Source organism: Saimiri boliviensis, chromosome 16 (assembly GCF_048565385.1).
Source record: "Saimiri boliviensis isolate mSaiBol1 chromosome 16, mSaiBol1.pri, whole genome shotgun sequence".
NCBI classification, from domain to species: Eukaryota; Metazoa; Chordata; class Mammalia; order Primates; family Cebidae; genus Saimiri; species Saimiri boliviensis.
Window position 1 is genome coordinate 70,472,504 of NC_133464.1, and position 22,574 is coordinate 70,495,077.

A 22,574-nucleotide genomic window follows, 5' to 3' on the forward strand; every position below is an offset into this window, starting at 1 on the left:
CACTGAACTGTTAGAATCAACTATATTAAATGGCTAGATTGCATTACTATTCTGAGGAATTAGAAACTCATTTTTCTACTTCTTGATTTTTCATTTTGTTCTAATTCAAGTGTACTAAATACAGAATGTGACTTTATCAAGTTGTTACTTTAAAGGAATCTAGCCATTTCTGATAATGACTGTTACTTTTTGAGAGCTTGCACTAATGCAAATAATTGTATTCAAAACAAAAAAGGATGGTGATTAGGTCTTTCAGCTCAGCACTAATGAATAAAAAATATTTCAGTCACACACCCACCGTGCCATGATGTATTTTTCTAGCACTAGAAATGTTTTCTTCTCTGAGGTACTCCTGCTGTTGAGAAAGCTTTTCCGATGTCAGTAAGCTTTTGAACTGCACTGAACTGAGTTACATTTACCACAGAGCTCACCAGGTTGCCTTTTACATGTCCCTGGCTTATATCTAGTATGGTAATTTTTCCAGGGTGGTCCAGGAAGCAAGCCACTTTAGCTAAAACCCCTGCAGGTTGTCACACAAAGGCAGAGAATAGATTCAGTTTGAATGTTCCTTAATTACCTTCCTAAGACTGACAGTAAAGATTAGTGAATGGTTGTTAACACTGACTTAATACTGACCCCAGTAAACCAATACTGCAGTATTAAGTTGTAACATTACTGAAGTACTGAGGACCAAGGATATCGATGTAAGATGTTTAAGGATATCTGCACAAAATGAGAACATCATTCTTTTTTTAAAAAACTTGAAGTTCCAGTGTACATGTGTAGAACGTGCAGGTTAGTTACAGAGGTATACACGTGCCATGCTGGTTTGCTGTACCCATCACCGTGTCATCTACATTAGGTATTTCTCCTAATGCTATCCCTCCCTGTTGAGCCTTATTCTTAACAACAATTGTGTTGTTCATGTGTAAACATGCTGCAGTGTAAAAATTTTAGCTGTGTCTTAAAGAATCGACATAGGTTTCATCAGGCCATGTTCCTGTACAGATTCTAGCACCCCTGCCCCCCTTGCACACAGTTAAGAGTTAGTCAGCACAGAGAAAAGCTTTGGCCCCAGCTGGAAGTTTCAGACATTGCAACGAAGAGAAGTCACTAGTAATCCAGGGCTTGGTCTACCAGTCTGCAAGCACAAAAACATAATTTCATAATTTTATTGAGAGACAATATAGTTTTAGAGAACCAATTCACATGTAAAATTTCAAATTTTCCCTGAGTCACAAAGTCATAAGGAGGTCCAGAGTTCAAAAGGGCTGACTAGATGCAGCTAGTCCCTGCCTCATCCATGGAAAGGAACCAATATAGCAAGTATTCACACTTCGAATAGACAATCTAAGAGACTGTATTGAGATTCAATAGAGTAGCAATGGGAAGCGCCAGAAGCAAAGAAGGAGAGGGAAGCGAGGCAGCCTGCTCAGCTGGGATTGGCTGGAAGCAGAGAGAACCTCCCACAAGTGGGGAAAGGGTAAGTGACAGACTGCCAGGGCTCCATATTCCCTCTACAGACTTTCACAATCCCAGCTACAGGAGAGCCCCTCAATCTATGCAGGGCTTGCGACTGTCATAGGGAGCTGCCTACTGGTTGCACAGAGGCATTGCTCTAGAGAGGAAACTCAAGCTGAGTACCACAGGCTTCTGAGCTGTCAGCAGCTACAGCTTGGTACCACTCGGAGAGCCAAGTGCCCAAAGGACTGTATCTTGCCCTGGAGCTGATGCTGCCACTGCTGCTACCACGCTGAGGAGGGGAAGGGACTGAGCATCTTCACCCACTTCCAGAAAAAAAATCTTAGTGCCATTGCTGTGGGCTGTTGTGGGACTGAGGTGCAATCAAACTGCACTCCCCACAACTACCTATCTACACTGTTCCCACTGAGTGTAGCCCTGCCTTCCTGGTGGCAGACCCACAGGTGGGATATCCTGAAAGCTCAGCCTCCAAAGGTCTGTGTTATACCCTGGAGCTGGGGCTGATGTTGCCATTGCTGTGCTGGCCCAAAAAGGAGAAGAGAGGCTGAGCAGGTCACTGTCACTATTGCAGGCTGCAACAGGGACCTAGGAGCAAGGAAACCATGCATCCTATAGCTACTTCCTTACTCTGTTCCCATTGAGAGTGGCCCCACTTGCCCTGATGGCAGGCCCACAATAATCTGCTGCTGCTCACACCAGAAGACTCCACTGGTGGCCTGGGGACAACCCCACTTCTGCTTATCAAAGCCAGCACCTGAACACACTACCAAGGGTCCTGAAGACAAATCTACCAGCCTGGTCTAGTCCTCTCAGTATTTGAATATGCCATCCAGGGGTCTGGAAATCACCCAGCCCAGTGTGCCACTGCTGGAACCTGAACACTCTTGGGATCTGAGGTTGAGGCAAATCAACCTGCCGATCTTATCACACAGCTGACATCTACCCATGTGTGCCTGCCCAATCTGTTGCAGCTACCACAACAAACATCTTTGGTTCCAGTGGGCTGCTTCAGCACTGTTACTGCTGTCTCCCACACTATATTTGTTGTCCAGAAAACCAAGAACCGTCCCACATGCCTGGTCCACCACTGCCACTGATAGCATCTGAGCAAGCCACATGAAAGCCACTGAACTGGCCCACCATGACCCACTAATACTGGTGCCAGCATATACTACCTTGGGGCCCAGAGACAGGCATGCTCAGCTTACCACTGCCACCCCTAGGGCCCAAAGACTCACCCACCTGGCATCCCAGTTCCCAGAACAACTTCAGCATAGCCTCCACTAATAATGACACCCTAGCTAAAGAGAAATCACAGATACCACTGATGCTATTTACAGTCAATAAAATCATATGAATATTACATTACTGCAGGTACTTAAAAACATATATACATCTTCAAGAAAAAGTCATCCCCTACAAAAGCAAATTCAAAAAATTAGAAGCAACGGTTATGCCAGATGCACGGGTATCAACATAAGGACACAAAACATGAAAAAGCAAGAAAAGAAACCTTCAGATAAACATGATAATTCTCCAACAACAGACCTCAATCAAAAGGGAATTCACAAAATCCCAAAGAATTAAAAATGCTAATTTTAATGAAGCTCTGTGAGATACAAGAAAATTCTGAAAAACAATCGAGAGAAATTTTTAAAAATTAAGGATATAAAACAAAGAAATATATATATTTTTAAATAACCAAACAGAAATTCTGTAACTCAAGAATTCACTGAATGGAATACAAAATACATTCATAAGTTTCAACAATACGTTAGGTCAAGTGGAAGAAAGAATCTCAGAACTTAAAGACAGGTCTTTTAAAATAATACAGTCAGACAAAAATAAAAGGAATGGTCAACACCTTTATGACATTTAGTATCAAATAAAGCCACCACATATTCAAATTATTGGTTTCTCTGCAGGAAAAGAGAAAATGAAATGGCTTAAAAAAAAAAAAAACCTACTTAATCCCTGGATGAGGTGGCTCACACCTGTAATCCCAGCACTTTGGGAGGCTGAGGTGGGCGAATCATCTGAGGTCAGGAGTTCGAGACTAGCCTGGCCAATGTGGTAAAACCCCATCTCTACTAAAATTATGAAAATTAGCCAGGCCTGAAGGGACATTTCTGTCTTCATGTTTCTCTTTGTATTATTTGTGTTAAGTATATGGTAGATGTAGTGATTTCCAAACAGACAAACAATAGGGACTTCCCATTAAATGACAAACAATAGGGTTTGCTACAGTATGATAAAAAGTAGATGAACATAGGAGGGAGGAAAGATATTACTGGCAAAACTGCACTCACTCTTTACTTGAAGATACTTTCTGGCATTGAAAGTCAGGCAAGTGGTAAGGTAGAGAGAAGCCCAATGAAATAAATATGTTGCTTTTGGCTTTTTGTGCTTGATATGGCTTGGCTCTGTGTCCACACCCAAATCTCATCTTGAACTGTAATAATCTCCATGTGACAAGGGCAGGACCAGGTAGAGATAATGGAATCATGGGGGTGGTTCCCCCATACTGTTGTGATAGTGAGTTCTCAGGAGATATGATGGTTTTATAAGGGGTGTCCCACTTCTCTTGGCTCTCACTCTGTCCTACCACTCTGTGAGGAGCTGCCTTCTGCCATGATTGTAAGTTTCCTGAGGCCTCCCCAGCCATGTGAAACTGTGTCAATTAAACCTCTTTTCTTTATAAATTATCCAGTTTCAGGTATTTCTTTTTAGGAGCACGAGAACTGACTAATACCTTGCTTTTTATAGTTTTCCATGTATTGTTCATTCATGCACTTTTAGGGATGGTGGCCAAGGTAAGGAAACGGTGAATAATCAAGATACATGAGACACTTTTTTTTTTTTTTTTTTTTTTTTTTTTTTAGACGGAGTTTGGCTCTTGTTGCCCAGGCCGGAGTGCAATGGCGCGATCTCAGCTCACCGCAACCTCCGCCTCCTGGGTTCAGGCAATTATCCTGCCTCAGCCTCCTGAGTAGCTGGGATTACAGGCACACGCCACCATGCCCAGCTAATTTTTTGTATTTTTAGTAGAGACGGGGTTTCACCATGTTGACCAGGATGGTCTCGATCTCTTGACCTTGTGATCCACCCGCCTCGGCCTCCCAAAGTGCTGGGATTACAGGCTTGAGCCACCGCGCCCGGCTGAGACACTTTTAAGCAGCAAATTCACAGGGGGAGACTGAGTTGCTTGATGCTCTCACTTGACCCAATCCTAGCCTAGAGTCTTTTCAACTTAGACACCAAAAAAGCATATAGATAAAGGGAGAGTTTCAGATGCTTTCTATAAAAACATGTATTTGTAAATGTGCTGTTGAAGAAGTGATGAAGCTATGTTATTCAGTGGTTCCGAATTAAATTTGTTGCATTTCCCCCTTTATTTAATCTCAGTCACTAGCAATCCTTGATGATATATGAGAAGTAAGCTGCTTCAGTCATCGCCCAGATTTTCCTACTTTGTCAAGTGCTCTTGTCCTTTTCACAGGGGAGCTTGGTTTATAATGGTAATCTTCTGTGCTCACTGACACCTTAGTGATGAAATTGTGTCTATCTGAATAATGCATTGTGGGAAACAATACAGTGGGATTAATTAAAATAAAACTTCAAATAACCTATTTTGGGCTTGTCTTGGATATGTTTCAGTACAATAAAAGAAAAACAGGATTTGTATAGTAAGTGTCAAATCATTTGGCAAAAAAGGTCATGTCTAGAAATTAAAGCTTTTAAGAGCAACTTACCTCACAAAATATTAAGTTGGTGCAAAAGTAATTGCTATTTTTGCCATTACTTTCAATGGCAAAAACTGCAATTACTTTTGCACCAGCCTAATAAAAAGTTTGGTTGCCCCATCTTTGACTCAGCTTGACATAAGAACTGATATAAAACTGATAGTACAAATGGCAATCTAGTATTAGAAAAGAGTAGTCCATCAGCACCACTGCAGAAAAACTTCTGGATACATGTTATTTTCACTCGGTAAAAGCTTTTCTAATGAATTATAACAGCAATATTTTGAAGGGTGCACTTGAAAACCTTCCTCTCACAAATTTGGTAAATATAATAGAAACTCTTTTAAATGTAGGTTTTACAATAAAGAAAGAGATACTCTCACAAGATAAAATTAAAAAAAAAATAAAATAAAAACACTGAGTACTAGCTACATGAGCTAATACTGTGGCTGTCCTGAGTGGGTTCCATTTGATTGCCCACACAGAGACAGGTGATATAAAGTGGAAATTTGAAACTGAAACCCCAAGAATAAAGTTTGGGTACCAGAGGAGGTATGTGAGTTAGAATAAAAATCCAATAAACCTCAAAGATTTTTTTTTTTAAGAATGTACAGGGGAGCCAGCACCATGCCTGGCACAGAGTATAAGCTCACAGGACACTTTATCACCTTCACCTCTCACACGCTTTGTCATGTAACTATCAAAGACCTTTTCTGGTAGATTATTTTCAACTTCCTGAGTTTGGTCTTTTGACTAGCCTCCAGCTTCTTTCCAGTCTGAAAGACTCATCCCTCCAGTTTCTTCCTCTTTCATTTACCAGGAGGAAAATTTCAAGGTGGAAGGAAAACTAGCCCAGTGTTAGGGAGTCCCGTCTCCCAATTTACTGCTCTCTGCTTTACTTTTAAGACTATTCACAATCTTTCCTTTTGCTCTCTCTATCCACACAAAAAAGTACAAACTGTTTCTTGAACTGGGAAGATTAAGATCCTTTTGTTCCCTTCTCTATTTCTATTTCATGGCAATTTAGTTTCTCTGGGGAAGAATGATCTAGGATATTCCCTCCTATTTTGAGGCAGAGAGTGGACTGTTGGACTTAAGTTTTCTGTGTAGTTACTAGTTTTTCATTTAACAGCCTTGTCTGACAGGTTTATTTGAAAAAGCTTCAAACACTGAGATTAAGGTTACAAAACATAAGCTTTTAAAAGCAAAACAAAACGAAAAACTAAGAAGGAAATACGTTAGATTTCAATTCTTCACCATGAAATGTTAAAAGTTTAATCACCTAATGGTAAATGGCACGGTAAAAGAAACTGCACAGGGGAAAAACACACGTAGTTGTGACTTTTGCCCTTTAAAAGCATTAAATCAAAGGAGACAAACTGACAGATGCAGCCAACTTTGAAACCTAATCATATGAAAAAGCCAAATATCAAATAAATGTGTATATTATCACTGTTTTAGACTCCCATTTTTTCTATCTAGAAAGTTGTTCCTAATGTTGATCTTCCAAGTAAGAAGAATTTTCAGGTAACTTAGTACTCACCATCGTCTTTGTCAGGAAGGATTGTAACCTGAGCCCCTGGGAACTCTGATCCGATTCTCCCTCCCATGGGCATGCTCAGAAGGACATGGAAGGTTTCCTCCTCCTCATACAAGGAGTCGTCAATTACGACTATCCGACACAGTTTCTCCCGTTCATCTTTGTCAAAGCGGACAACACTGGTGTGGTCCTCAGGCCTGGATATGTAATCAGAGTAAGATAACACAGAAGTTGGCACAGTTCCAGTTGCTGTTCCTGGAAGCAGAGAGGATTCAAAAGATTTTTATGTAGAACATAAGACAAAGATATTTCCAGACACAATTATTTTCATATACAGCATTTTAATGGGCAGTTAGTAGACATGAACACCCCCAGAATTATAATAGCAACTCCATACTCCTCTAGTATCATGAGCCAACTTGAGAATGACCTCAAACCTATACACCTGCAAGGAATATTACATTTCCAGTGTTCTTTCCTGTCTTTTCTGTCAATGAACTTTAGATCAACACAATGTTACAAATTAATAGCTCCTACTATTCAAAAGCTTACTCTGTAGGGGCAAAGTGCCAAGTGCTTCACATATTTGCCTCCTTAATCCTCTCAACCACTCTACTGGGCTTTACACATTTGGAAACCGAGGTTTTAAGAAGTTGAACTACTTGCTCTGGGACCCAGAGTTCAAGGCTGGTCCTGAAGTTGGCTTTTAATCACTCTTCCGTACTGCCTCTCAAATCACATATTCATGCATGAAAATTTTAGCAAATGTCTACTCTGATATCAATATCAGCATATATGACTTTTGCTTTTGCATTTTTGGAAAATCTGCTTATTTCCTAGAAAGGTGTCTAGCATACTAGTGAATATTATGTATTAATTTTAATTTTACATTACATAATATCACCTTCCATAGGATGGTTGCTCATGAGCAAAGCAAACATTTTGATATTTCTTTGAAATGAGTTTCAAACTGGTTTTAAATTAGTTCCTTTTCCTTGGACATGCATCCCTTTGCCTCTTTTTTAAATTTTTTTTTAAAACAGTTACGCATTTCTACTTGAGCAGGTTTGGGTAGGCTGTAGTTCCTTGCAATCCAAAAAGCCTTGAGTATTGCAGTAAGTGACCAAGTGAAATCAGAAAGGGGACTCCTCAAAGGTGAAATCCTGAAGAAATACTTCTAAATGAATCCTTTTTTGCATTTATGGAAAATTAATAAAGTATACCCTTTGTGGCAAAATGTTATAGCTCCAAAATGTTAAAAAGGCTCATTTATATCTTTCAGGACTTATCTTAGGTTTTTGGCAAATTGAGCTACCTTGTTGGGTATAACAGACCACCATAAACTCCTGGCTCACATCTCCGCTCCTCCTGATGGGAATGAACACCTCACCAACATCTTCTTCAATGGAGTATTTGGACTGGGGAATAAATACAGTTGATTCTAAGGAGAAAACACAATTGCAGTCACTATTATTTTTGTTTGAGCTTCTTACTGCTGAAACAATCATACACAATTAAAATTTCTCTAATGATTGATATTTTTCCCCTTGAATATTCTTTAGAACAACATAGTGGGAGGAAAAGGAAGAAGGACAGGGGGAAAGAAATGGGTTTAAAGTGTGTGGGCACTGGGCCAGTGAATTCCTAAATCTAAAAACAAAACCCAACATGGCTTTTATCTCTAGTAATTGCTTTCTTCTAAATTAGTAAGTCTTGCTGACACAGTTTTTTTTCAAATCTAACTTTGTTCTCTCGGCACACATTAACATCTTCCAATGGAGTACAATTTGAGAGGTGGGAATGACCTCAAAAGTCACCTTGTCCCACCTCCCACTCTACAGATGAGGAAACTCAAGCTCCTGCAGTTGAACTCATTTGTCAATGGTTGGCCAAATCAGAATTGGAACTTGGATCTTGAAATGTCTGTTCTGTTGTTTTTTTTCATCCAAAGTGTGTTCCTTTTGGACAATTCGTGATTAAAAGTACAATAATACATTGCTCATTCAACATTTAAAAAAATAGCTGTTCCTTAGAATTGATAAACCTATTTATCAGCTATAAAAAATATTTCCGTGGTTCCCTTTCACCCTGGCAGAATATAATATACAACAACATTACCAATGATTTTTTTAACATAGTAAAAAAGCATGCTAAATGATAAAAGTGTGATAATTAAATTGTTTAAAAAATGCAGTTATTGTGTAAAATGATAAAAACCATTTAGTACAATGGTTTGACTATGCAAACCCTAAACAGATACTTTGGTATTTGACTGGGAGTTTGTTTCAGTGAGACTCTCACACCCACACAGAGAACACTACAGTTAACCTTATGATTTTCAATAATGATAGAAGACCGTTGGAACAGTGGATATAGCCTTGGAGGTCCATGCTCCACCCTGCTCCACCCTGTGCTGTGCCCCAGGAGCTGGCAAACGGGAACCACGTCTAATGTTTCCCTTACACTCTGGCTCCTAGTTGGGTCAGCCAACGGGGAAAACAGGAAGGACCTGGGAGGGCAAGAGCAGAGTGGGCCAGGCGTTTATTCCCCTGGTTTCCCTTAGGGTTTCCAGAGCTGGCTGCTCACCCTCCCCAAAAGGTTAGAGTGCCTGGCTCTGTAGCCTCTGTGCTCTGGCTCAGCTAGCCTCTCCTGTCCTGTGCCTAGAGGTGGTGATGAGGCTGCTCTCATTAGCCTTAAAGCACTTTACCATGCCTAGGTGTTAAAGGGTCTTTGCCCTCTCCTTTCTAAAATAGTCATGTGATTCAATCCTTTCTAAATTACTCATTTTGAGTGTGCCACTTGTTTTCTCCTGGGGTTGTGACTGGCATACTAATTTTTTAAATGTCCTCCTTTTCAGAAATCTGTGAATATAAAATTTTGTAACTATTTATCAAATATTGGTTGGGTGACATCAACTTGCCAAACACTGCGCAGGGGACACAGAAATAACAAAATCTTTTTCCTCATGGGGTTTTTAATTATAGTCGAGGGGTGGGGCGGAGGAACAAAATATGTATACAAGAAAATAGGTAGCATATTAGGGGGCAACAAGTTACACGAAGAAAATAAAATGTGCTGAGGTGACAGTGAGGGCTGTGGCTGCACATAGTATGAGTGGAGGGGTCGATGACACACAGGAACATTGCAACAAATGTCTCTGTAGAATTAGAACCACATTTGCGCTGAGATTGGAAGGTAGTAATAAAATTTCCTATACAAATAACTTAAGAGAATTCCTGGTAAATGGATGGACAAGTGAAAAAGGCCTTGGGCCAGATTGCACCAAATCTTTACAATGATCAGCCAGGAGGCCACTGTGCTTGAAGCAAACTGGGCAAGGAGGTGAGCATAACACATGAGGCTAGAGAGGTGGTGAAGGGGTGGATGGTGCGAAGATCACATGAGCCCGTCAGGACTATTGGAAGGACTTTGGTTTTCACTTATTGTTAAGATATAGAAATAAAGATCAGCTGGGATGAGAACAAGCATACGCTGTTTATTCAGAGCTTGCTATAGCAATGGAGTCAGCCACTGTCACCAGTGTTTTGATAAAGACTCAAAGACAGGCAGAGATGTGGGAATGCCTAGTAGTGGAAAAAAGGGAAGGCTTCAGGAATGCCCTGAATGGAGGCTGCTGACATGAGGAAGCTCTAGCAGATTAACTAGAGGTGAGTTATCCAATGGGGTATCCTATGGTTAGAGGTGCAAATCTGGCTCTGTCTGGTTGTTCCAAAATTTCAAGTGGAGACAAAAATTAGGAAAGCCATCATCAGATACTGACCACTGGGGGCTGATTGCCAGAGAAGTTGTCTTTGGCTTTCTGGTTGCTGTAGTCTGTGCCGCAAAACTGTATTTTAATGTTTGGTCTGGCTACGGGCTGTTTACATATTCAGTCTTTCAATATGAAACCATGGGAAGTCTTTGGACATGGGAGGAAGGGTGCCATAATCTGACATTCTTTAAGAACATAAGTTGTGGCTGCTGTAAGATAAAGAGACACTAGGTCCAGGAGTTGAAGTAAAGAGCCTGATCAGGAGATTTCGCAACTACACAGGGAAGCGATCAGAGAAGCTTTAACCAGGCAGTGCAGTGGAGGTGGAATGACAGAGCTGCAGGCAGGAATATAAAGGCAGAGCCATTCAAGTTTTCTGATGGACCAGATGTGGTATGTGCAAAAAACAGAAGAATCAAGGATGGCTCCAAGTTTTGTTGACTTGACCAACTAGAAAGATGAAATCACTCTTTATATAGAGTTTAGAAGATTGTAGGAGAATCAGATTTAGGAGTGGAAATCCACAGTTCCATTTGGACATATTAAAATTGAGGTTCCTTTTAAATATCCAAGCTGACATGTCAAATTAGCCATCTGGGTATAGAATCACGGATATTCTGAATGGAAATCTAAACCGAACATGTTGATGGTATGGAGAGCCATGAGTCAGAATAAAATCATATAGATAGATAAATTAGAGAATGGATTTACAGACTCACCATGGGGCACTTAGAAGTCAGGAAGATACAGAAAACTGAGCAATGAGGCTGAGAAGAAGTCCTAGTGATGAGGACACCCAGAGGAGTGTGGGTCCCAGAGGCCAGTTACAAAAAGCATATCAAGGAAACGGAGTGACCAGTTGTTTCAAAAGCTACTAACGTCACATGAGTGAAGAACTGAGAGGTGATCCTCAGAGATAGCAAATGGAAGTCACCAGAAGTTGGTTATTTTCACCAGAACTGTCAGTGGTGAAAAGGGGGAACAAAGCCTGAATGAATAGGTTTAAGAGAGAGTGTGAGGAGGGGAACAGGTGACACCAGGCATAGGCATTTACTTCAAGAAGCTTTGCTTTAAATGGAAATAAGTGACATGGAGAAAAACGTCTTTGTTGGTTTTTACATTTTATTTTCTTACTCATGTGTCAGTAATCTTGGTGGCTAGGGAGGTCCTTACCATCACTCAGGCAGCAAAAATGTGAAACGCTTCACAGATTTGCTTGTCATCCTTGCACAGGGGCCATGCTAACTCCAATTTCAGTATATGACCTGACCAGGTGAGCACTTGCTGGGTGTGCTTTATATATATAAAATATATATATACATATATATTTTAATTTGCTTTAAGTTCTGGGATACAAGTGCAGAACGTGTAGGTTTGTTACATAGGTATACAGGTGCCATGGTGATTGTGTTTTGTTTTTTTTTTTTTTTTGAGACGGAGTCTCGCTCTGTCTCCCAGGCTAGAGTGCAATAGCATGATCTCAGCTCACTGCTACCTCCACCTTTCAGGTTTAAATGATTCTCCTGCCTCAGCCTCTTGAGTAGCTGAGATGATATGTGTGTCCCACTACACCTGGCTGATTTTTGTATTTTTAGTAGACACAGGGTTTCACCATGTTGGCCAGGCTGGTCTCAAACTCCTGACCTCAGGTGATCCATCTACCTTAGCCTTCCAAAGTGCTTCACATGCATTTGTCCTAATGCTGTCCCTCCCCTTGGCCCCTATCTACAGACCCTGGTGTGGGTTGCTCCCCTCCCTGTGTCCAGGTATTCTCACTGTCCAACTTCCACTTATGAGTGAAAACATGTGGTGTTTGGTTTTCTGTTCCTGTGTTAGTTTGCTGAGAATGTCAGTTTATTTTTAAGATGAGTTTTAGTAAGAGCAAGAATTACACCTATTATTATAAAGTAAGGTTTTTACCAAATATAAAATGTCAACATAGGAATTATCATTGACTTGAGTACAAATAATACAGCAAGTATCACTGAAAATTTAAGTCAAATATTCAATTCGTTTCAGTGAGTTTCTTTTCATTAACTATGAAAATGTGCTCTAGTATCACCTAGATTTTGGCAGTCTTCAGGTCATGGACTCCATGGCATTAGTATGAAATATTACACAAAGTTTGATTTGTTAGGAGTTTTGTTAACTTATTTTTAAGTTCAGGGGTATAAGTGTAGGGTTGTTACATAGATAAATGTGTGCCATGGTGGTTTGCTGCCCAGATTATTTAATCACCCAGGTGTTAAGCCAAGCATAGTACCTACTAGTTATTTTTCCTGATTGTCTTCCTCCTCCCATCCTCTACCCTCTGAAAGACCCAGTGTATGTTGTTTCCCTCTATGTTTCCATCCATTCTTATTCTTTAGGGTTTGTTATGGGCTGAATGTTTGTGTTCGTCCTGCATTATATGTTGTAGCCCTAATCCCTAAGGTAGTGGTATTAGGAGATACAGCCTTTGGGAGGTATTAAAGTACCAGCTTTTGGGAGGTACTTTAGTGAGGTCATGAGGGTGGGGCCCTCAGGATGGGATTAGTGTCCTTATAAGAAGAGGAAGATGAGATATTTTTCTCTCCAGGAGCATGCATCAAGGAAACGGAAGATGCAGAGAGAAGGCAGCCATTTCCAAGCCAGAAAGAGGCCCCTCGCCAAAAACCAAATCTACTGGCACCTTGGCCTGGGATTCTCCAGCTTCCAGAACTGTGAGAAAGAAATGTCTGTTGTTTAAGCCACCCCAGTCTGTGACACTTTGTTATAGCAGCCTGAGTTGACTAAGATAGGGTTGATTACTCATAATATCTGTTCTATACTGCTAATCCACACTGGCCCGGTTTTTCTTTTCAAATAACTTATTCAGAAGTGGCCCATGTATGGGATTTTAATTTAATAAGCTTTTTTAAGATTTAAAGCTCAAGTATCTGAGTTTTTGTGTTTGGTTCTTCCTACACCTTATGACCCTTGAAGGTTTGATTAAGCAAGCCAGGACCTCTTGCTGGTGCCAGTAAGTTTCAATTAGGAACAACAAAGAAACCTGAGTGTCCGGGCTGTGCCCTTCGCTATGGAATTCACTCCTACAGCTGATCTGACAGAGAGTAAATAGGCCCAGTATCAAGTTCAGGTCTTCTGTTGACCTAACTTCTAACAGAAATATGTAGGCTGTGGGAGAAACTGGAAAAGGGTATCAGAGAGACAAAGAAAGCCTCCCCTGATAGACTTTTCAGTTAACATTCCTTTTCAACTTCACATTATAAATACAATAGAAGTGTCTACGCAGACTGCTTCAAGTAAGCATAGCTCTTTAAGTGCAAAATTCCTTAAAGTGGCATTTGTATATTATCCTTAAAGATTATTAGCTAATAGGCATGGAGTACTTATTATTTGCTAAGCCCTATTCTAAACACTTCACCCGATTGGCTAGTTTTACCCTTGCATCAATCTTTGAGCTAAGAATTATTATGACTCACTTTACCTCTGAGGTACATGGATGTTGAGTGAGAAGCTGAAAGATAGGTTGGCAGGTGGTGATGCTGGAATTTCAACTCAGAACCTCCGTGTCAGAACCCGTCCAGGCTCATAACCACTGCACTCTACTGCCTAAGAGAAGACTGCTCAAGGTAGCCGGGAGTGGGAACATCACTTACAGCAGAGAAAAATGAAAGGCTAAATTGAGATAATGAAAGAGCCATATGAAGTTCTGCTAAGGCAGAGACAGGGCCATTGTAGTAGAAGCAGAAAAAAAAAGTTAGAAACAAATATTTTGAGAATTCCTTTTAAGATCCAGTATTTTCGCGCCGGGCGCGGTGGCTCAAGCCTGTAATCCCAGCACTTTGGGAGGCCGAGGCGGGTGGATCACGAGGTCGAGAGATCGAGACCATCCTGGTCAACGTGGTGAAACCCCGTCTCTACTAAAAATACAAAAAATTAGCTGGGCATGGTGGCACATGCCTGTAATCCCAGCTACTCAGGAGGCTGAGGCAGGAGAATTGCCTGAACCCAGGAGGCGGAGGTTGCGGTGAGCCGAGATCGTGCCATTGCACTCCAGCCTGGGTAACAAGAGCGACACTCTGTCTCAAAAAAAAAAAAAAAAAAAAAAAAGATCCAGTATTTTCATAGAAATTGTATATATATGATTGCATACATACACAATTATAAAAGTATTATGTATAATTTTATAATATATGTATAATATGCATATTAATGAATCTTCACAAGTATGAAAAAATATATAATGTATATAATATATTAATATGTATATGGAATATAATACATGTATATCATAACATAAAAGTACGCAGGTCAAATCCCATTAATGCACTGGACTGGAACTGCAGCTCTTTGTGAGGGTGTTCACTGAGAGACAAACTAAGGGCTAAAGTATAGAATAGTCAACTCTCATGGGAAAAAAATGACCACAGTATCGTCCTTTCAAATGTTAACAATGGTTATTCCCAAGTGGTAAGGTTGCAAATGCATGCTTCTAATCCCAGCACTTTGGGAGGCTGAGGCGGGCTGATCATGTGGTCAGGAGATCAAGACCATTCTGGCCAATCTGATGAAACCTCATTTGTACTAAAAATACAAAAATTAGTATAGTGGTGGGTGCCTGTAGTCCCAGCTACTCGGAAGGCTGAGGCAGGAGAACCGCTTGAACATGGGAGGAGGAGGCTGCAGTGAGCCGAGATATCACACTAATGCACTCCATCTGGCGACAGAGCAAGACTCCATCTCAAAAAAAAAAAAAAAAAAAAGAAAATTAAGAGAGTAGACCTCTGTTTTGATTTTTTTCTTTTTAGCAGTTTTAGATTTAGAGACAAATGAATGGGAAGTACACACAGTTACCCTATATTCCTTCACCCCCTCTCATTTCCCACGATTATTAACATCTTGTATTTGTTTTTGACAATGAACATGTGTTACTTTTATGCTTCCAGATTGATTTAATTATGCCTTTATTTTGAAAGAAAGAATAAAGTGAATGCATTCTTTATTAGTCCATGTGACTATATTGTAATGCATACTGCAATCTGTAACTGCAGTTTTTATTTTTAGGTTTTGCCTGTTCTAGAACATAGGCAAAATTGACTTGTGTTCTCAGACACAAAGTAGCTGTATCTTCATTTAAAAGAGAATGTACATTTTGTCCCTTCTCGCAATTATATCCTACAAAGGATAAAAAATAAACAGACTCTGCCAAATAATGATAGAACAGAATATCTTCTAAAAATCTGCTATAAAAGAACAAGGAAGGAAAAGAAAATGCAGATATGGATGAAGGCACTGATTGTTCCTTGCCTTTAAGAAATCTGGCAGGTTCAAAAACAACTCAGAAGATATTCCAGATTCCAGTACATTTTCAGGCCACTACGGTGCCCTCAGACTAGCCAAGTGGTATTGAATACAGCAGAGTCTGTCATTGATATATTTGAACATAGACAGCTTTCTTACATTTCTATGGTTTGTTTGTTTTACTCTAAGACAGACATAGTAATATAGACTAATTTTTGCAGGAGCTTGAAAAAGAAATAAATCAAAGTAATGTAAACATACTCAAACCAGATGATAATAAGTGCTACAAGTTCACATCAAGATTTCATGAGGTCCAAAAGTTATCCTTTGGTACCATACAAACTTGTTGATTAAAGTGAATCTTTGGAGCAGAGCATGGTGGCTCATGCTTATAATCCCAGCAATCTGGGAGTCCGAGATGGGAGGACCACTTGAGGTCAGGAGTTTGAGATCAGCCTGGCCAACATGGTGAAGCCCCGTCCCTACTAAAAATACAAAAATTAGTCAGGCGTGGCAGTGCATGCCTGTAATCTCAGCTATTTGGGAGGCTGAGGAAGGAGAATCGCTTGAACTGGGGAGGCAGAGGCTGCAGTAAGCCAAGATTGTGCCACTGCACTACAGCTAGGGTGGCAAAGTGAGACTCTGTCTCTAAATAAATAAATAAATAAATTGAATCTTTTGATAATCTTTGTTTGAATCATTAGATGTTTTTATTTTGTAAATGTAGAAACTTTCAGAATGTTTTTCATGACTCGAATTTTATTTTGCACTATTTTTCTTCACATCCACAACTCAGTGTCAGAAACTATGTGCTATACTTTTAACAAGTGTTCAAAATTTTTTGTTTGCCTTAAGATGATGACTCATGCTTCACACTGATAGTTTCTTTTTAAAAAAGTTTTGACTGTCACTAAAGTTGAAGCTCTCACATGCCTGCTTTATCATTTCTCTGTCATCATCTGCAGTATACTATGGTTTCATTAATTCTGGGACTTGAATTTTGGCACATTCACTGCAAAATATCAACTAGCCAGTGACCTACTTATGCCAATATTGACAATGTTGACAATTTCAAAAATAAGAATTAATGTTTGGGTTTCATAGTGTAGTCAGCTTATGTCATCTGAATTCTATCATATGAAATGGGTTTGGTTCACTCAGAATATACATTTTTGTCTTTTCTTTGTATCCATTAATATTAGGTTTTTAACATTTAATGTTAAGGCCTACATTCTTTTAAAATAATGTGTTTATTTGCTATTAAATATTATGTAGCATCAACCTGCCATGGGCCCACTAGAAATCATTACAGAGATCAAATATTTAATCTACTCATTCCTGGCCATATGTTGGTATCATGCAAATATCAGAATGACTCAGTTTCTATCAGAAGTTGGCAGACATTTCAAGTGTACAAACTAAATAATTACATAAACTATTACAGGCTTTAGATACCTGTGCTAAGTATCTGTACTCAAATACCTCTATATTTGAGGTTGTTTTCTCCCAATAAATGTACATAAAACTCCATTTAGTCTGGCTAGAAATTACAAAGTAAAAAAAAAGAAAAAATAAGGGATCTTTATATAAAATAATACATTTTAGCTCTTGCATATTTCCCTTAACAGAATTGGAAATGTTGAACATTAACTAACATCTATATGCGTTAAAGAGCAAGGAAAGATTGTGTAATTTCTGACAGGGAACTTAATACACAGAGGTTAAGAATCTCTATCCTAGAAGCATTTCCTTCTCTCTCAAGACAGGATACTCCATAGATCCTCCTTCTATGGGCTCTGGTTGCTTTAACAGAGCACATAGCATTCTATATTGTTATTCTATATTGTTAAATTCCCCTAGTAACAATCTAGGGGAATTAGATCACCTAATTATATAATTAACTTCAAGGGTTAGTATGCCTTCTTCTCTACTACCTAGATCCTAGCAGCATTCCTGGCATAGAGTAGATGTTTTATAAGCATTTGTTGAGAACACAGATACATGATACAGGGGCTGAATTGGTCCTGACTATTTTCTTAGAATGCTTAGTTTTATTCACCCATATAAGAAATTTGAGGCTTTAGTATATAATAGAAAGAGAAAAGAGAAGAGCATAAGAAGGGAAGAAATTACTTTGTTGTTTTCATAGACAAGATAAGTAAAACAATGTCATAGTGATAAGCACACTGATTAATTATGATTTGGGATATTAATTCTTTTCTAACCATGTAAAATGATAGAAGATCATAACTTAGGGGAAACAATATACATATTTGAAAATACACTGTTTAGTTTTATTACATGAGATATGTATGTATACACACATATATATATTTTAAATACTGCCTCTGGCACTTATTAGCTTGGCGACTTTGGGAAAGTAAATTCTTTGAGCCTCAGAGATATTTGTAAATTGATATATAAATCACAGCATTTTTATACACATGAGATTCAAATGAGAAAAGTTTTCAATGCTCTGTTTCTCAGATTCCTCATCCAGAAAATGAGTTAAATGTTTCATGAACTTTAAAACCCTTCCCAATTGGAACTTTCTATGAGCATATAAAAAGAAAGAAGAGGCTGTGTGTGGTGGCTGATGCTGGTAGTCTCAACATTTTGGGAGGCCAAGGAGGACCACTCGAGGTCAGGAGATCAAGATCAGCCTGGGCAACATAGTGAGACTTCTTTCTCTACAAAACAACAAACAAACAAAAAACAAAACAAAGAAACACTTATCTTGGCATGGTGGTATGTACCTCTAATACTAGGTGCTTGGAAGGCTGAGGTGGGAGCATTGCTTGAGCCCAGGAGTTTGAGGATGCAGTGAGCTATGATAGCTCCAGTGCACTCCAGCCTGGGCAACAGAGTGAGATACTTACTGTCTCAAAAAAAAAAAAAAGGTGGGGGTGCAGGGGAGACTGTAGAATCAATCTCAATGAGTGACTGAACTCACTCTTTACTTGAGGGTCAGCTCTATTAATCACAGAGCCATGGTTCCCAACCAGACAGCCACAGATACCTGGAGGCATGGGGGCGGGGTGGAGTGAGGTATTACGGTATAACCATGAGGGAACTGAGTATCATCAGGCTAAATAAATAAGGAAGCACATAACTGTGTGAGTTACTCTTCCAGTGATGTAGATGCTGATGTATTAAATAAAATAGTCATTTAAAATCTTCACCTATATAACAACTACATAATTTAAAAAATATATGGATAGATGGCATTATAAGATCATAACTACAAAATTATGAGATGCCAATACATATACATGTGTTTGTGTGTGTATGTTTGTATGTGTGTTAACAAGTTATTTTTTGTCACATAAATTTGGTACTAATGTTCTAAAACTTGCCAAATATAAAATTGAAAGCCTCCCGTAAATATCAAGTAAAATGCCTAAAATGGTTCAGATGTCTACAAGGTAATGCAGTAAAAGGGGCTGAATGAGAGAATGTATATAATGTGCTAAACACACTGTCTGCTGTGTAGTAACTGCTCAGTGAATTTCAGTCAGTACCATTATAAATATTGAGAAAAGCATAGACTTGTGTTTAAATAAACTTGCTAATAAGTAAAACTAGTTCTCAGCCTAAAACAAAGCAGAGTTGAATTGGTTTATTCTCTCTTCTGAATTTCATGATACTGTTCATACCTTGTTTTATCACATCACATTCTCCTGTGATCAGTTAAAGGCTCTCTTTCCCATCCCCTATGGTCTTTGACAGCAGAGATTCTATCCTATGATCTCTGCATCCCCAATACACAGTGCTGTACCCAGCACAGTAGGAGCTGGATAAATTTTTAATGCATGAAAACAAAACCTCAAAACACATCCTAGAATGAATATGAAGAGGGAGAGCTTGTAGGCATAATGGTTCCTAGGGCAGGTGAATTTATAGGCAAAGAGCTGGAGAGAGAGTACAAAAGGAAACAAAGTTTTTAAATGGTGGGGAAAGTGATCCTTTGTTAGGAAAAAAAGAATTACTCAATTTCTTAAAATGAAATCTAACATTAGATTTATGATATTAGAAATAAGAATATTCGCATTCTGCATTATGTTTTATAGAACTTCCACAGGAATGCTATAACATGCTAATTATTAATTTTTCTTATTTTGTGCATTAGGAAACTAAATCTTATTAAAAGCTACTTTATTTTAGGTCATAAAACTAGAAATAGATTTAGGAATCAATTCCAGGTCTAACAGTTTCAAGACCAATGGTCTTCAACAAGGCACGGAGCATACCAGGCATTATGGAAGATTTGTCAGTTAACCAAGGATTATCACAACTTCAAATAAACAAGGCTGAACTTTATCCATACAATTCTGAAACAACTTAGACGATCAATATGTGAAATCTATGAAATGAAATTACGGCAAAGTTTTATTTGGTATAGGCTATGTTAAGAAAGGATTATACAGGTGGGGAGCTGTGTACATGAGGCATGTGCATGTATTTTGTTTTGTTTTTAATATCCTACTGCTTAGATATATCATGGGTACAGCATGCCACTCTGAGCTTATAAATTGGAAGGAAGGCAGAAATGAATTCAAGTGTCTTATTTCTTCAGGTAATATGGCAATTGTACTAGTTGGGAAATAAAATATGAAAAAATGGCTTCCAGCTTTAACTAACGCATCAGTTTATATGTATTAAAGCTGTCCTGGACTTGTTTAAAAGAGAAAAGCTTCATTTTTCAAACATATATCCAAAGCTCAGGACCAAAAGAAAGTTTAATTATTTATCCCTGGATAATGCAGATGAAATCAAATGTAATTAAATGTTAACTGTTCTTTAATGAAAATTATAAACATAATTAAACTTCATCTTTAACTAAAGGCAGAGTTGTTAGTTAAATAAATGATGTCAGAGCTCCAGTTTTCTTTTTCACTTTATCTAATTATACTTAGTCTTTTAACACAAGAATTTCCACACAGGTCTCTATTTCACGTACTCTGTAGATTGTATCTTTGCAAACCATTTAACAATCTTCTGATTGACAAAATAAAGTAGGCTGGCAATTTAAAAGAAAGTCATGTTTGGCTTTTGACAGGATCTCAGCTTTAGACTTTTCTACAAGATTTGTATAAATGCCAGGCCTCAAAAAGCCATTCGAGCTTTTTTTTTTCTTTTTTAAATTTTCTGACTAGATCGAGACAAGCTAGGACTGTAGAAGTATGATGGGGAGGAAAAAGGTCAAATTACACACAAAAGCATTAAGGTTCACTTTTGCCAGCATCAGCCAAGGTGTGCAATGACAAGAAAATGTAATCTGATAGAAATTAACAGCAATTATTCAAAACACTGTGCTCACTACAGAATGGGAGTAGGTGGGGTGGGTATTATGCAACAAATGTAGACACATATGGCCAAATAGAAATTTTTGGCTGGTAAATATATAAAGAAAACTTTAATAATTAAAAGTAATATGGGGACCACATTAATTCAAAAATGATCTCATTCTCAAGCCATTTGTTTAAAAGATATGTTAAGACATTTAAAAGACTCCAAAAAGTGATGAATTAATCCAAGAAAAATGACAGGAGCAATATTAAATGATAGAATTATAATAACAGAAAGAACATGTTGGTAATTCCATGGATAATTCATTCACTTGGAAAAATATAGCATCCCTGGCTGGGCAGAGTGGCTCATACCTGTAATCCCAGCACTTTGAGAGGCTGAGTTGGGAGGATAGCTTGAGGCCAGAAGTTTGAGACCAGAAACATAGCAAGACGCTGTCTTTACAAACAATTATATATACACACACACACAAACACACATATATAAACCAGAAAATTTTTAATGCATATATATTTACATATTTATACACAATTATATATATAATTATATATTATATATATTTGTGTATGTATATATATGACTATATAATTGTGTATAAATATGTAAATAATTTTTATATATGCATTAAAAATTTTCTGGTAATATGGAAATTGTACTAACTGGCAAATATATATAAATATGTTGTTATATATACATAAAATCTATTAATATAATTTATTTATGAATATATAAATAATTTTATATTATACATATTTTAGATATAGAGCATTCTTTCATTACTTTTCAGTTTCCAACTTCCTGTCAGCATATCTGATAATAGTGAATCATTAATCTCGAAGATTCTCTCTATGGAAATTTCAAACACTGAATTTAAAATTACAAGGTATACCCCTATAGGGTATTTTGTCATAGCAGCCCAACAGCAAAAACATAAACCAACTGACAATGGCTCTTACCGTCTCCTGGGTCAATAATCTCAACAGTGGCCACTGTGGGGAATTCCAGGGCAGCCAGCACGGGCTCCGAGAGGACCACCTGGAAGGTTTCGGACTGCTCGTGCTCCCCGTCACTCAGGATCCGCACTCGCCACGTGGCCCTGGTCTGGCCTGGGTTGAATTGCACTTGCTTCTGTGCCTTGCCCTTGAAGTCTTTGTCTTTTTCTGCAGTCCCATCTCTTGTGCCGATACCTTCACAGAAACATATCATTTTCTTAGTTTCATTTTCACTTGGATTATTAAGGTTTTCCTTATTAACTTTTTGGGTGTCATTTTATCCTGAAGAGCAAAGTTGATCCTGCTTTGATCTCATAAAATGGAAAACTAGGTATGGGTTTGATGACGAAAGTGTTTCACTGTAGGTGTTGGGTAGTTCATGATTCTGTTCTGCATTTGACTCCATTATGGTTTGGCTACATATGCTTTGAGCTACATTTGGATTAGAA

The 22,574-nt window shown here is 38.6% G+C and overlaps 1 protein-coding gene and 1 pseudogene across 1 annotated transcript in view; both read right to left on the reverse strand.

Annotated features, from left to right (window-relative positions):
• FREM2 (FRAS1 related extracellular matrix 2) overlaps positions 1-22,574 on the reverse strand; it is a 195,051-nt gene that overhangs the window by 90,297 nt on the left and 82,180 nt on the right. The window contains exons 4-6 of the mRNA XM_003934401.4: positions 22,090-22,320; positions 8,081-8,206; positions 6,769-7,020 (exon numbers count right to left, since the gene is read on the reverse strand). Of these exons, the coding sequence (XP_003934450.4) occupies positions 6,769-7,020; positions 8,081-8,206; positions 22,090-22,320 (609 nt within the window). The remainder of the gene's footprint in view (positions 1-6,768; positions 7,021-8,080; positions 8,207-22,089; positions 22,321-22,574) is intronic.
• Positions 11,726-11,813, reverse strand: LOC120365815 (U6 spliceosomal RNA; annotated as a pseudogene).